This window comes from Halichoeres trimaculatus, unplaced genomic scaffold, assembly GCF_033239565.1.
Source record: "Halichoeres trimaculatus isolate MK-OKI-2021-1 unplaced genomic scaffold, fHalTri1.1 fHalTri1_scaffold_19, whole genome shotgun sequence".
Taxonomy (NCBI): Eukaryota; Metazoa; Chordata; class Actinopteri; order Labriformes; family Labridae; genus Halichoeres; species Halichoeres trimaculatus.
Window position 1 is genome coordinate 19,497,293 of NW_027437197.1, and position 15,091 is coordinate 19,512,383.

General features: G+C 44.2%; 1 protein-coding gene across 1 annotated transcript; it reads right to left on the bottom strand.

The window, feature by feature from the left end:
• Positions 1-243: 243 nt before the first annotated feature.
• Positions 244-14,820, bottom strand: xirp2b (xin actin binding repeat containing 2b). Its single transcript, XM_074695397.1, has 8 exons — positions 14,579-14,820; positions 13,852-13,980; positions 13,150-13,239; positions 12,888-12,945; positions 12,706-12,794; positions 2,268-11,469; positions 490-620; positions 244-378 (listed from the first exon to the last, which is right to left on the bottom strand). Exons 1-7 carry the CDS (start codon positions 14,813-14,815, stop codon positions 529-531), a joined length of 9,897 nt encoding a protein of 3,298 aa, XP_074551498.1. The 5' UTR covers positions 14,816-14,820; the 3' UTR covers positions 244-378; positions 490-528.
• Positions 14,821-15,091: the final 271 nt, after the last annotated feature.

Consider the following 15,091-nt stretch of genomic DNA (forward strand, 5'->3'; position numbering starts at 1 on the left):
TGGTGTCTGGCTGACGTTGGGGAGCTGTCTGGAGGGGGCCACTGAGGTTTACTTAGCTGAATGTCTTCCTCTATTTTAAATGCTTTCTTCGGAGGATTGGCCTGCGGGGGCCATACTACAGATATTCTGTTGAAGGGCGGTTTGCTTTCTTCACACGTTTTTGCCCCTTCATTTTCACCAATGTGTGTTTTGTCTATTGAATTCAGGCTGCTCACAGAGTATCTCCATTCAAGTTTGTCATCTGAGGGGACAGGCTCAACACTTCCTGCAGGAGGTTTCTGCCCAAGTCCATTATCATAGTTCCCCTGGGACTTAAGGAGTTGTTTGTAATGGGGTAGACAGTAGAAATGTCCATGGAGGGAGATGTAATTTCCTAGGCTGGAAGAGAAATGAAAGTTCTGTCTTGACACAGCATTCAAATCATCAAATAGCTATCCATACCACTTTTAACAGAGGCATTAAATTGATCACTGTGATGTTAGTTTTTACCTCAGTTTATTTCTGCAGTGCTCACAGTAGAAACAGGATTTATGGTATTTCTTTTTGTCCACTATCACAGCATCCATCGGATATGCTCTCCTCCGGCAAACCGTGCATAGCTCTGACTTCGGCACTCGAACCTGTTCAGAAGAGATAAAAAAGAAATCTTTTATCATCTATTCTTTTTCACATTTTTGCACATAAAGCACACTTCTTTTGTAAAGCCTCACAATGCAACAACATCAATCTCATTAGTACAAAACACAACGTGTGGATATCATGCATATATTTGGGCAAATGATACAAAAGCATTGGTCATGACAGGAAATAACTCAGCGTTTTTAAAACTACTTGACTTATATTTCTTTCTATCTACACATATTCTGGCACAGGTATCAATGCATCTCTCCACTGCACTGTGGCAGTGTTTGTGAAAAGTAAAAATAAGCTATTATCCGGTTCAGTGCAAACTCGCAGCCAGCTTCTCCTCTACTTTTCCACTGGAAATGTGTATTAAAGGCTTGCTGTGTTGTAGGCAGCTAATGGACGGCCTCATGAGAAAACGGAAACACTGCACAGCTCATGACGATCAATTAGACTCTTTTTGCTTTATTCACACCAACCTTTGGCTGTCATCATTATCGATAATTTCTAACTAAATACCAGAGTGTTTTTATAAAGATTTGGTTGAGTTGCCTCTAAATGATGATTTTAATTGTTTTTTCTTTTTTAATTAAGGTTTGATACTGACATCATTTTAAGTAGCTGTGTACTGAATGTAAGGTTGGTTGAGAGCTAATAGCGCGTTTCCACCAAGCAGACCAGTTCGGTTCGTCTCGGTACGGCGCACATTTTGTGGCGTTTCCACTGACTTATCCTGGGACAGATCCCCAAATAACCGAGACGAGCCGTCCCACTTTTTGAGACCCTTTCGTATGGGTGCCAGACTGAACTGATCCGCTCTCGGAAGGTGGAGCTACAACACTGCAGACTGTTGGTTGGTCGGTAGAATCGTCACTTACCGTGCAACAGCGGCTGCATTTCTCCTGGTGGCACACAGACTTCTCTGAAACAAAGTTTGATTGTTCTTTGTATCAAAGAGCTACATGCCAATCACAGAGAGGACGAAATGCTGCATTTCTACCATCTATGCTCTTTGTTTACTGTGTCGCCTTTTTCTTCTTCGTTGGATTTATTAGCGGGGTACACTGTGTCACGCTGCTACAGCGTCATGCTATTGTTTAACAGATGCGGCTTTCGGCATCCAGCTTACACGCTGCCTACCACCAGAGGGCACAGTTTGCTGTGAAAACGCAAACGGTATCAGGCTTAAATGTACCAAACTGCCAAACCGTGCTGAACCAAACCGGACTGCTTGGTGGAAACTTGGCTAAAGTCATTGTTCATTTCATTAGCCTTGCTAATGCTTTGGCTCTGTGGAAGGGAGTTCCAGTCAATGGACTGTTCCACCACCTTGGTTTTCACCTGAGAAAACAGAATCATCATTGAATCTGTTGTCGTGAAATCTGATGGAGACTCTTCTACAACAGTCAAGTATTGGCCAAGGACCAAAATCTGTAAAAATACCATCATACTAACCCATCTTAGCAGTAATTGAAAACCTAAATGCTACCACGCCAAAGTGCTTAAATAAGGAAGGTGTTGCAGTTAGGACACTTAGCCTCCTTGCTTCAAATCAGCAAAACCATGTTAGCATGGCATCAGACAACACGCAAACCCAGCCATCCACAGTCCATGCCACGGGAATCTGCTGTGAAGGTTTTTACCAGATGAGACGATCTTTGTCTGCTGTGACACAACCTGCGATGTCGTCTCCTCAGACACAGTGTAGCCAAGACTCTTGAAAACCGTCTCACTCTCTGTCCACGTTTTGTGGAAGTTTCTCAGCAGGTTCTCCGTGGCGTCTTCGTCATAGGTTTCTGTTCTCCTCACCGCAGCAGCTTTTTTTTTCACAGCATCAGCGTAGGAGAAGGGAGTGTGTTCAGTCGACACGCTCTCTGAGTGCTCAGTGACGGCCGTCCTCGTTCCTGTGACCTTGTTACCAAACTCATCAACATTTGAGAAATGTTCGGTGATTGATTTGGTTTCAGAGAAGCCTGCTGGTTCTGCTGGAACAGTTTCCAGATCGTGTTTTAACAGAGGGAGGGGGGTGCCATGCCGTGAGCCTCTCTTTGTCTCCTGAGGACTCTCCCCCTTTAAAGTGTCGACTGTTGTTTCAGTCAGGCTTGACGCAGGCTCCTCCTGATTCCTTTTCTCCTCTCTGAGAGGGGAACTTTGCTCACCCAGTTCAAAAACACTTTTAATAGCATGGATGTCAAAAGTTGGCACTTCATGTTCCAGGATGTCTGCTTTCTCTTCTGTGCTCTCAGCGTCATTGTGGAGCCGCTCTGCAAGGGGGATAAGCTCTTTTTTGATATATGATTTTTCCTCAGGTGACTCAAATTTGTTTACAAGGCCTGACAAGTCTGCCCTGGGAAGCTCATCCATTTCTTTGTTGTTATTTTCCTCCTCACACTCCTCCATGTCTGGTCCCAGACGTTCAGGGATATCGATGGGCTCCTTTCGCACGTAGGTCTTATTAGTTTCAGCTTTTTGAGCTGCTTCGAAAAAGTGTCTCTTATCTCTGAAAGATGCCGTTGATGGCTCTGAATCATCCGAATCTTCACCAAAGTCTGGTTCGGTTGGGCATAATGGCATCTCAGGGAGGCTTTGTATTTCGTTTGCCATCTCTAATTTATTTTCATCATGTGCACAACTTGCATCAGCCCCCTGAGCCTCAACAGATGAACTCTTCTTGGCTTTCTCTGTGGTAATCAAAGTCCCTGAAGCCTCCAAAAGTTGAGTATCAATTTTAATTTGCCGCTGGAATGACGCAGGTGATTCCACAATCTCTGACTTCTTCTCTGAGATCTGCTGAGGCAGCACCGGTGGTGGGGTCACACCACGGGACAGTTTCGTTGTAGCATCTTTGAGCCGAGGCAAATTTTCAGCTCGGTCGAAGGTCGGAGAAGGTGTGATTCTTGTGAGGCGGGATGTCGGGGTGTCACACCTGCGTGGCGGTGGTGTGGGAGGTGTTGGCGGCCTGTGCAGCAGGGTGGGTGATGGAGTGACTCTCTGAGGCGAGTCTGTCCTGCGTGTGGACTCTATGGTGATAAACGTCGGGGAGGGTGAACGCATTCTCAGCAATGGCAAGGGAGCGCCAAGCTCAGCAGACTTGCTCTGACTCACTTCGTCTCTTCTTCTCTCATGGACGGTCTTCTTCGTCTGGTTCTCGACTTTAGCCGACCCGATGCTTATCTTGGAGATTCTTGGTGTTGCAGCACCAGAAACAGATTGCTCTGAAACTGGCTCACACTCGTGCTTCTCCATTGTCTCACTTTCTTCTCTCTGACTTAAGAGCCAATTTGGATCTGTATCAAAGTGAGTCTTCACACTTTTTGAAAGACTCTTTTCTGAAACTTTATGCATCTCTGAGACGTGAGAGATTAAGACTTGGCTGCCCCCCCTCTGAGAATCCTCTTTTCCCCTCACTGTGGACTTAACCAGTTCATTTTCCACTGCCTTGCCTGTCACTGTAATTGGCACAGTCCTACTTTCCTCCTGTGGTTCCTCCACGTTCTGCTGAATAGCTGTTGTTCCTTTCTTCTTTTGAGACCCCTTCCCATTCTTCTGAGCTGCTTTTTGCTGCTGGGAGTTCTGATCGTCTTTGCTGTCTGTGGTAATGACTTCTACTTTCTCTTCTTTTACACTTTTGTGAATTTGGGTGGCTGCTATTGTCACCTGAGTTTGGTGGTCTTTTTCAGGTAATTCTGTCTTGCTTTCTATAACCTCTACGTGTTGCTGCCTCGACTTTTTGGATTTCTTTTTCTTCTTTGCAGGAGCTGGAGTTTCTTGTTGGATGTCTGTTATGCTAACAGAGACAGAAGGTGTGGACGTAGCTGCAGGAGAAGGGGTAACTGCTGTAGTCCCCTGCTTTAACTCTGTCTTTACTTCTTTAGCTGCACTGATCACTTTCACCTCAGGAGCTTCCTTCACATCCACTTTGACTTCTTGGGAAACAGTCTTTTTCTCAGCCTCATTGGATGTTTTAATCTCAATTTGCTTCTCTTGTTGCTTATTGTTCTTTTTCCCCTTTTTCCCGTTGGTGTTCATTGCAGCCTTTTCAGTTTGTGGTGGTTGATCAGAAGTTTTCTCTTTGACCTTCGGAGGAGAGTGATCAGTTTTCTTCTTGTTATCACGCTGTGCTGTTTTGGACTCTTTCATGTTTTTGCTTTGTTTAATATTCTCCTCAGACGTGACAGAGGCTTCATCAGCATGTTTTTTATCTTCCTTGATCTCCTCAGATTTGTCCGATCCTTTTGGTTTCTGATTTTTGGGACCTGTCGCCATGTTTTCTGTTTTTGTGACATCCATAATCGAGACCTGGGCTTTGTCAGCTACGACTGACTGAGCAGACTTGGAGGAAGAAACAGAAACGGTTTTCTGCGAGGTGGTATGTGTCTGCTGTCTAACAGAAGAGACGGATGAGGTCTTCTGAAATGAGACAGTTGTCGACTCTGAGCGGACTTTCCCGTGGCTCGCACTGATGCTGCTCTGGACCGTGTTAGAGACCACGCTATCCTTAGATAGATCACTTGATCTGGAGTCTAAATGAACACACACAGGCATATTTTCCACTCTCTGCTGTGTGATTTGTGATGTGTTGTTATTTAACTGCTCTACATCTTTGTTAGAAAGCATCTCCAGAGCGGCTGTGACCGAGTCGTGGAGGAAAGTGGGTGATGGAGTGGTCGGGGGAGTATTTCCTTCCCTCAGTTTCCGGAATTTCTCTTCTGCTTTTATCAACGGGGTGTTGAATTTACTCATCTGGCTTCTCATGAAAGGTGGAGGAGAGGGCGGAGGGGTGAATCTCACAGGAGCAACGTAGACCTTCTTTAGAGGTTGTGGTGATGCAGGAGGGGGAGGGAAGTTATGTGAAACAGTTTTGGTTGTTGTTGTTTTGGATTGGTTTTGACTGATTTCCACCACTTTCTCTGATTTCACCTCCACCTGTTTGGTTTTTGTTGATTCCACTTTAGGTTCAAGTTTTGGTACCGGGTGAACAACCGGAGCTTTCACTTTTTTAACCGTCATCTTTTTGGCTTTGGCAGGTGCTGGAATATTTTCCAGCTCCCGTTGAGGTGGAGGAGGTGGGAGGAAGTCCTGTTCACTGGTGAGAGGAGGCGGTGGAGGAGGGAGGTGATCCATGTCAGAGTCGACAGAGGTGGCAGGAGGAGGAGGGGGAGGAGGAAGGTCAGTGTCCACTTCGGGTGGAGGGGGAGGTGGGAGAGGCAGATCGTGCTCTTGAGCCTTTGGTGGAAGTATTATAACATCTGTTTTTACTTTGGTTTTATCTACTTTGATCATTCCCTTTGGATGGGACTTGAGATTACGGAACTCCGTCTTCAAAGTTTTGACGCCGTGGTTTTGGGTGATAGTTTTATGCTCCACCACAGTTGTTGTTTTTTGAGTGCTCTGTTGCACTGAACTGGACTTTGTTTTCACTGTTTCAGTTGCAGAGTGATTTTCTTGCGATGCCTCCACCACATTTGCTGTTTTGATCTTCTGTATGTTTCGCTGTGCATCAGTCTTCAGGTTTTTCACCGGAGGGCCCTGCTTCACTTTGACTCTCCTGTATGCTCCGAGTCTGACCTTAGGAGTTTCACGTTGAGCTGTTTCCATCAATGATTTAATGGTGCCTTTGACGTCACCCTTGATCACCTCTTCCTTTTCCAGCTGGGTTTGTTCTTGAGTCTCATAGAGCGACCGTATTGACATCTTCACGTCACCCTTCACTTCACCCTCCTGGCTCAGGCTCCTTTGCAGCCTCGGTGAAGATGGAGCCTCCATTAAGAGCTGAATTGTCCCTCGGACATCCCCCTGAACATCTGCTCCCTGTTGACATGTTTTCCTCTCACTGGAGGCGTCATGGAGACTTTGCATTGCTACACGGATATCACCCCTCACAATTTCTTCCTTCTCAACCTCCTTCACCGCTCGCTTGGCTAGCTCCAGTGATTTTAGAGAGGCCTTCACATCTCCGGAAACTAAATCGTCGACAGCAGCTTCAACTCTTGTTGTTGCTGATTTCTCAAGAGATCTCATGGCGCCTCTGATATTTCCTGGTACGATATCTGGCTTCTCTACCTCCTTGTACCGCCTTTGAGCCCTCTCCAGGCACCGCAGTGCTTTGGGAATGTTACCTTTCACCACTTCCTCTTTCTCCACAACGACTGTCTGATTTGCTGAGACAGACAGCGAGTTCAAAGCGGCTCTCAAATCTCCTTTAACTATCTCCTCCTTTTGGAGGTTGTTCAGTGACACCGTTGGCTCAGACATGAAAACTTTCACCGTGTTGTGAACATCGCCGGGTATAACATCCTCAACTGTTCGCTCAATTTGCGAACGATTGCTGCTGAGGATGAGTTTGGTGCCCTTGATATTGCCTCCGATGATTTTCTCTTTTTCTGTTTCGTCTGATTGAGCCTCATCAGGTTCTACGTGAAGCTGTCTGAGGTAATCTAGCGCTCCAGATTCAATGCAGGTTGAGTAAAAGTTGACATTTCCTTTTTCTGTGTCATCTACCCGTATCTTCACTCCCTGATCTGCCCTGTCTGCAGTGGCCAATCTTTGGAGAGCACTCTTTATATCCCCACTCACAATGTCCTCTTTTTCAACACCTGTATTCTCTTTTTGATGGAGAAGAGAGTATATCGTCATCTGCACGTCTCCTTTCTCGTCCTCCTGGATAAGTATCCCATGTTTAGCCATCCCGCCCTCATCGAAAAGGTTGTTTATGGCTTCTCGAATGTCGCCTCGAATTACTTCCTCTTTCTCAACACTGCTGTCTCGCTCTTGGTTGAACAGTTGCTGCACAGTTGAACTGATATTACCCTTCTCCTCTGAATCTATGATGACCTGCCGCTCGTTTCTTTCCTGTCTGTTCAGCAGGTTCATCATTATAGTCTGCAGATCCCCCCTGATGACTTCCTCCCGCTGAATCTCCGGTGACTGCTTATTCATTAGCTGGTACTTAGCCATCCTAATGTCGCCAATTTCATCCGCTTCAATGAGAATTCCCTTTGACTTCACCATTTCTTGACTGTAGAGTTCCTCCAGAGTCCCCTTTATACTCTTGCCCAGGATTTCAGTCTTCTCCATTTTTGTCTCATTAAAGTTGTCAAACGGCGTTGTTTCAAAGAGCCAAGTCGTTGTCTTTACATCTGCTTTGGAGATCTCCTCTTGATTGACGGCTATGTGATCTTCTTGCTCATCTACCTCTTTAATATGGTCGAGAGGGTTTTTCTCAAAGAGCCACACTGAATGCTTAACGTCTCCCTTAGCAACCTCTTCCTTTTTAACTGTTTCAATGAGATTTTCAGAGCTCATGCTTCTTATTTTGTCTATTGACTGGGTTTCAAACCTCCATTTGGCAGACCTGACATCCCCTTTTTGTATTTCACTCACATTAACCGTTCTAACAGATTGTTGAGCCAGAGCGTCAGACTCAAACCGATCTTTGTTCATCCTGACATTGCCCCCTTGGATGTCATCCACAGTTTTTATCAAAACTTTCTTTTCCTCGGCGATCCTATCGAGAGGCTGCGTCTCAAACCTCCACTTGGCAGAGTTGACGTCTCCTCTCTGCACATCTTGTTGTGTAACAGATTTGATAATATAGACCTCGTCTGTGTCCTTGATGGCGTCCAGGGGCTTTGTTTCAAACAACCAGCGTGTTCCGACGACATCGCCTCTTGTAACCTCTTCGCTGGTGACAGTGGTGACCTCGTGATAAAGGCCCTCTTTGTCCTGAATAGCATAGAGCGGCTGATTTTCAAACATCATAGTGTAATTTCTTACATCCCCCTTTTCCTCTTCGTCTCGGATGATCTTTTGCCTTTTCATCTGCTCGGCGCTGGTCTCAGAGGATGTCTCCTGAATCTTATCCAAGGAGCAGGTTTCAAAAATGAAACGGCCTTTATTCACATCCCCTCCTTGCACATCGTTAATTGTCCGGCCACTAATGAATTCTTCTTGGCTATCATGTATTGTGTCTATTGATTGGTTTTCAAACAGCCATCTACAGTTCACAACGTTTCCTTTTTGTATGTCCTCAGTCTGGTCTGTCTTCAGCTTTCGCCGCACTTCTTCAGATGTAGAAGTCATGATATCGGATGTTTGATTCTCAAAAATGTACTTCATCCTCGAGACGTCTCCAGAGGAGATGTCTATCTCAGTGACACGTTTAAAAGACCCCGGCTCCCCCCCGGTCAGGTTCTCCATATTCTCTGTCTCAAAAAGGAAACAAGCTGTTCGCACATCTTTTCCTCTGATGTCCTCTTGATTCACAGTGCTTGTTTTCAGAATGGTCTCTGTCTCATCGTGGATAGTATCCAGGGCTTGTGTCTCAAAAAGCCATGTGCAGGTTTTCACATCTCCCCTTTGCACTTGTTCAGATTCATTTTCGCTCTTCATCTCGGCTCTCTCGTACAAGATGTCCATTGGTTTCGTCTCAAATAGCCACTTGCAGGTTTTCACATCCCCCTTCATTATTTCTTGATTTGAAGTCATCCCGACAACTTCTTCATCTTCAATATTGCTGAAGTACTTAATGGCATCAAGAGGCTGGGTTTCAAACAACCACTTAGCAGTTTTTACATCACCAGACTCCATTTCCTGTTTGGATATACCTTTGATAATTTGGTATTTCTCAATAGTCTCATCAAACTGGTCAATTGGCCGTGTCTCAAACATCCACTTGCATGTTGTTACATCTCCTTTTACGATCTCTTCACGACGCACTGTTTTCACCTCATGGAAGTGCCCTGAGCTGTCCTGCATAGCGTACATAGGAGTTGACTCAAACAGGTTTTTATTTGACTTCACAGAACCAGTTGTTACACCCTCGATCTGAATCCTTTGAGATTCATCCCTCCAGTTAGAATCAGTGCTCTCAAAGATTTGCTTGTAGTTGGAGACATCCACTTTATCAATTTCCTCCAGGTCGATTGTTCGAACGACCTCTTTCTTTTCCTCTCTAATCTGCTCCAGGGGGTGGCTTTCAAATCTCCATTTCTGATGTCTCACATCGCCCCTTTCCTCATCAAGTGTTACTGCTTTTTTCAATTTGCCCACCTCTGCAAGCTCCTTCAACTCCTCAGAAGGTGCGGTTTCAAAATAATGTCTGGCTGATCTTACATTACCTGCAATAATTTCCTCTTTTGTCGGGGACCTTGCATTTGAGTCGTCTTTTAAAGTGTCCATTGGCTGGGTTTCAAATACCCAGCAGTTCTTACGAACATCTGCCTTGCAGCTCGTGCCATCCTCCTGTGTGAGGTCGTTTTCAATATTCACAGTGCGAGTGACCTCTTTCTTCTCCTCTCTGATGTGCTCTAGAGGTTGGCTCTCAAAGCGCCACTTTTGGTGTCTCACGTCCCCTTTCATTTCCTCATTCACCCTGGCCTTTTGAAGTTTTCCCACCTCAGGCCCAGCCTTTCTCACGGCTTGAGGGCTGCTTTCAAAAAAGTTGCGGGCAGATCTAACATTGCCCCCGATAATTTCTTCAAGAGACTGGGGTCTGGCATTGGCATCATCCTTTAAAGAATCCATTGGCTGGGTTTCAAATGTTAGGCAGTGTTTGCGCACATCAGCACCGATGATCTCTTTGTTCTCTATTTTTGAGCTTTCCCACTCATTGAGAGAGTTCAGAGTTTTTATCTCAAACAGCCACCTGCTCCAGTCTCCTTTATTGCTATCCTCCATGGAAAGGCTACACACAAGCTTCAAAGAGGAACTGTCTCTGTTTGTCATGTCGAAGGGTTGAGTATCAAAAAGCCAACGTGAAGCAATGGAGTTCTCCAACTCTGTTTCGATTTTACGAACAGACTTGATCTCCAACATTTGGCTCGACTGTCCCATAATGATGCATTTAAACTGAGTGTCAAAAGTGCTTGTGACAGTTTTCATTTCTCCGTTAATTTCCTCTAACACTGACCTGAGACTCAGCAGCTTGCTCTCATCAATGGTCTCCGTGTGTCCCAGACTTTCCATGTACTTATTGTCGATCATGTAAATGGTAGCATTTCCATCTTCCTCTGTGAACACAATCTCTTTTGTCAAATCCTCGTCCTTGTGCATTTTATTCAGAGTGTCCATCTTCTGGGTTTCAAACAACCACGCCGCAGCACGAACATCTCCCTTATCAAACTTGTTGAATTTGTTTTTGTATTCAGTCGAGCTGATGTTGTGTGAACCCAGCTCATCCATTGGTTTCGTCTCGAACATCCAGGCTGTGCGTTTCACATCTTTCCCAAGAATCATCTCCTGCTGACTTATCGTGTTGTCTTCATCATCATCCTCCAGAGTTTCATCTCTGATGGAGTCCAGTGGCTTGTTCTCAAACATCCAACGCATGGACTGCACGTCCCCAGGTAGAATCTCTTCCCATTCCCCGTATTCTTCATCATCATCTGGACCCTCGCCTTCATCCTCATACATATACTCTTGGCCCTGTACGTGGTTGTTCTCTGTCTCATTGTAGTCAACCTCAAACTCCTTCTCGATGTTCTTTCTAACCTCAGGGTGAATGTGCTTGTAGAGGCGTTTGAGCTCGTACATACTCCTCTGCTTGAAGTAAGCCTCTCTGTTGAGTGGGTATTTGGAGGAGTTTGCTGGTTCTGGAGGCTCAGGTGAGTAATTGTCGGCTGGCATGTTTTGACTCTCTGATGGCATTTGTAGTAAGTCTGGAGGCGGGGGTGGCAGATAGTCAGAATCCTCAGCTGGCGGGGGCGGAAAGTCCTCATAATCCATCACTGCAGCTGATGCATTGTCTGCTGCCTGGATGGCAGAAGCTTCACGCACCTCACTAGTCACTGTGTTGCTTTGTGTCACATTTGTGGACCATTTAGATCGATTGATGTCGCGCTCAATCTTTTCAAGGAAAAGAAAGGGGATTTGTGGGTAAAAACATTCAAATCCTGCACATCACAGCATTTTACACACACTACTTAGACTCTTGTTTTAACAAACTGGCATCAAATGTAGGAATTTAATCTCAAAACATAAATATTCATACAAATAGATCTATCTTTCAAAGATTGCTAGTACTGAATCTAATTCCCTTTTTTTCTACTGGCATACACATCAAAGTATCACTATGATGACTTAAAGTTGTAATCCCTCTGACTTTTATCAAAGAAGCCTGTTGAAAGCCCAGAAATGATCATCCCTGTACTATTCACAGAAGATGATGCAGGCTTCCTAGCATTGCTATTTTCTTTAATTTTGGCTCTTTATGCTTCTAATTCAGTTCTCCTCTCAACTAGCTATTACTTCAAATCATAGTAAACCAAAGACGGTCTTCTGAATTAAATGTTACAAGAAATCCACCTATGGTAAGTAGGGATGGGTACCGGTCTAGGTACTTTTTTAAGTACCGACCGAGTTATGATTTAAGATTTAAGTACCAGTTATCGATTCATGAAGATTCAAAAGGTACCATGTTTAGGTACCTTTTATATATATATATATATATATATATATATATATATATATATATATATATATATATATATATATATATATTTATATATATATGTGTGTGTGTGTGTTTTGCACTGTATAGCTCATCCACTTAAAGCCCCAACTTTTTTTTTTTTTTTTTTTAGCTTTTGGTGTCTCCTGTACACTCGAATCTGTTTCTTATCTTTTAACAGCTGAACAAATCACTTACTGCAGATCTCTCTGCCATGTAGTATGTAAAGAAAAGGCAGCAGTTCATTGCTTCGTCTGACTTCTACCCCAGCATATGGGCAGGAAGAAATGGAAGCCACAGTGATCCGTTGAATAAAAGAGCTGCACATCTCCAGCTCGGATGTCTGCAGCATGAATTTAAACCAGGCTTTAATTTTTTTATAATCTTACTCTTATTTGAGTTTGTCTGACAGCACAGAAGGCACACAAATTGGTCGAAGGATTCGTTACTGTGGTATTTTTCTAGACTCGATATGCTCTTGCTGAATCAGACAGGATAAAAACCTGAAGGATTACAACTTGTTGAATAGCTCTGATTTTGCATTTATTACCTATATAAAACCCATTAAAATAACATTAGTTCTCCTCATATTTCTTTTTTTAACCTCAAATGAGTAAGGTGAAAACACTTACCCTCATAGGTTTCTGTGGAGCAGCCTCCTCTATCGTTCTTTCGAATCGATCCCTCAGCTCTTTTGTTGTGTACCTTGGAAACTCCTCTTCTAAAGATTAGCACAGACATCACTGTAAAGGCAGGCCTTCAGGTTTTTTTTAGATTAAGTTTGTGGAAAAGAGGAAAAATAACAAATACTAACCTGTTTCATCCTGATGGTTTTCAAAGCTGGACTCTAGGGCATTGTTGCTATATGACATCTATGAGTTCAATAAGGGAAAGAATGTATTATACTCCATTACAATCTTATTAAAGCCTTAACTTTCAGATTACTTTGGAAAGTTGTTCCAAACCTGATTAATAGTAATCTGTTGCATTTTTTATTCAACAAAGCAGTCACAGCCTTCAGCTCATTGTTGAAGTGTTTTCACACACCCTGCAGGACTACAGAGGAAAAAACGTACCATGGTTTCTTGGTTGACACTGAGCTGCTGACTGCCTGGGAAGACCTGCCTGCTGCCGCCTGACACCGTCACCTCAGAGTTTGACATTTCCTGTGAAGAAATGACAGTGGTTGTCACACGCATTTTAGGACGAGCCTTTCTGCCACACACACAGCAAGCATGAATACAGATAACTCTTTTGGTCTCATTTTGTCTCTTTGCTCCTCTTGTCAGAGACACAAACTCGAGCTCACTCCTCTCCGCCAGTCAAAGCTTAATAGTACTCAACTGCGTAGCATGTAGAGAAGATGCTCTAACAGATTGCTCTCTGCAGTTTGAAATGACTAATCGCAGACGGAGGCGCGATGACAAAGAATGTGTCAAGCTGTTCACATTGAAAACTAGGAAATAAGACATTCTTTCCCATTGCTTTGCAAAGTTTCTGTCTACTGAACGGAGCTTCAGTGTGAGTGCTATAAAAGTGCCCAGGAGGTTTTCATGAAAGCTGTCGGAAAAGGCGAGTAAGACGTGTTAACCCACACACTTTGCTCCAGTATTGGCTGGATCAGATGTAATACAAGCCTTTGAGTTAATATTCAGCACATACTTTACTTGCAGAGATTCTTATTGAAGGTTTAACAAGCTCAGGCTCAGGAGGGGAGCGACTGATCACAATCCTCTCCGTCATGCTCTTAGCATGCTCAGTGTGTTCTTGGCGTGTACCTGCACGGTTCTGTGATGAAAGTGGAACTGGGTTACATTGTGGGAAGTTGCAGTTTCCTGGGTCTCAAATTGCTTCCTCACACTGGCAAGTCCCCCAGGCAGGGAACAGACCTCCGACTCCTCCATGACCTAATGAAGCAGGAAATATCATTAGCTGCTTCCTCTCTGACACGACCTGAAATCAAACTGATGCTTAATAGGGCTCTTCTGCCTGTAATGCATGCGGTGCGGGCTGCTGTCAGGCTAATGCTCTATGCAGTTTGCTCTCTGTTTCTCGCACAAACACATAAACACACATAATAGCCTGTTTATGTAATAGTTTCAAATGGTGGAGCTCTTTCAAAGTAGAGCCAAAAATACTTAACATTTCCTGCAACCTTCCTCTATTTTCTCTCCCGTTGAGGGGGGTCTCATGTTCCCTGTTCTATTTAAAACCATGTCTATGCAAGACTACTGACCCCCTTCCCCCTGCTTCAAAACTGTCATCACCTCCACTAATACTGCATGACAACACCAACAATGATGGTGACAAAACCCTCTCGATGCAGCTTGGCCACTGTGCAACATTAGAGGTTCTGCAGAAGCGAAAGACTATAAGCATAATGATTGAAAGCAAGCAAAACAATGCCGTAAATGAAGTGTTGGTCTGAATGCACGGAGCTCTGCTGAGGAGTGAAGCTGTGTGTTTGAGCTGATACATTTCATGTCCATGCACGAGCTATAGTACCCCGCTGGGGATGGTGTTGTCTGCTCGCTTGGAGACAGCTGCCTGGTACATGGCCTCACAGTTGGTCAGTGGGATGACCTCTGAGTCCACAGAGTGAATCCGGTTCCTCTGAGTTAAATCTCTTTCAGGAAGTCCTGCCCTGGTTAAACTTGCGCTGCCAGCAGCTACAGCACAGATAGCCAATAAACCGTTAGAGAAAATGCTGCTTACTTTTGTTACACAATATTTTCTGATCATTTTTAGATTTCTAATCATGTTACTGGTCTACACACACACACACATACTGCTGTTTTGTTTTAGTTGTGAGCCAATGAGAGAGGTATTTTTTCTGCTCTAACACAATTCATTACATAGTAGATGACACAGCGAATGCACATGTAAACCAAATGAGCTTGAATATGGCAGAGAATTAATAATCAAGATATGATTCCTCAAAACAGGCGGATAACTCATAAACTACAGTTTTAACTGAAGTAGAAACACCCAGAAAGTAGAACTAGCATTTATTAGATC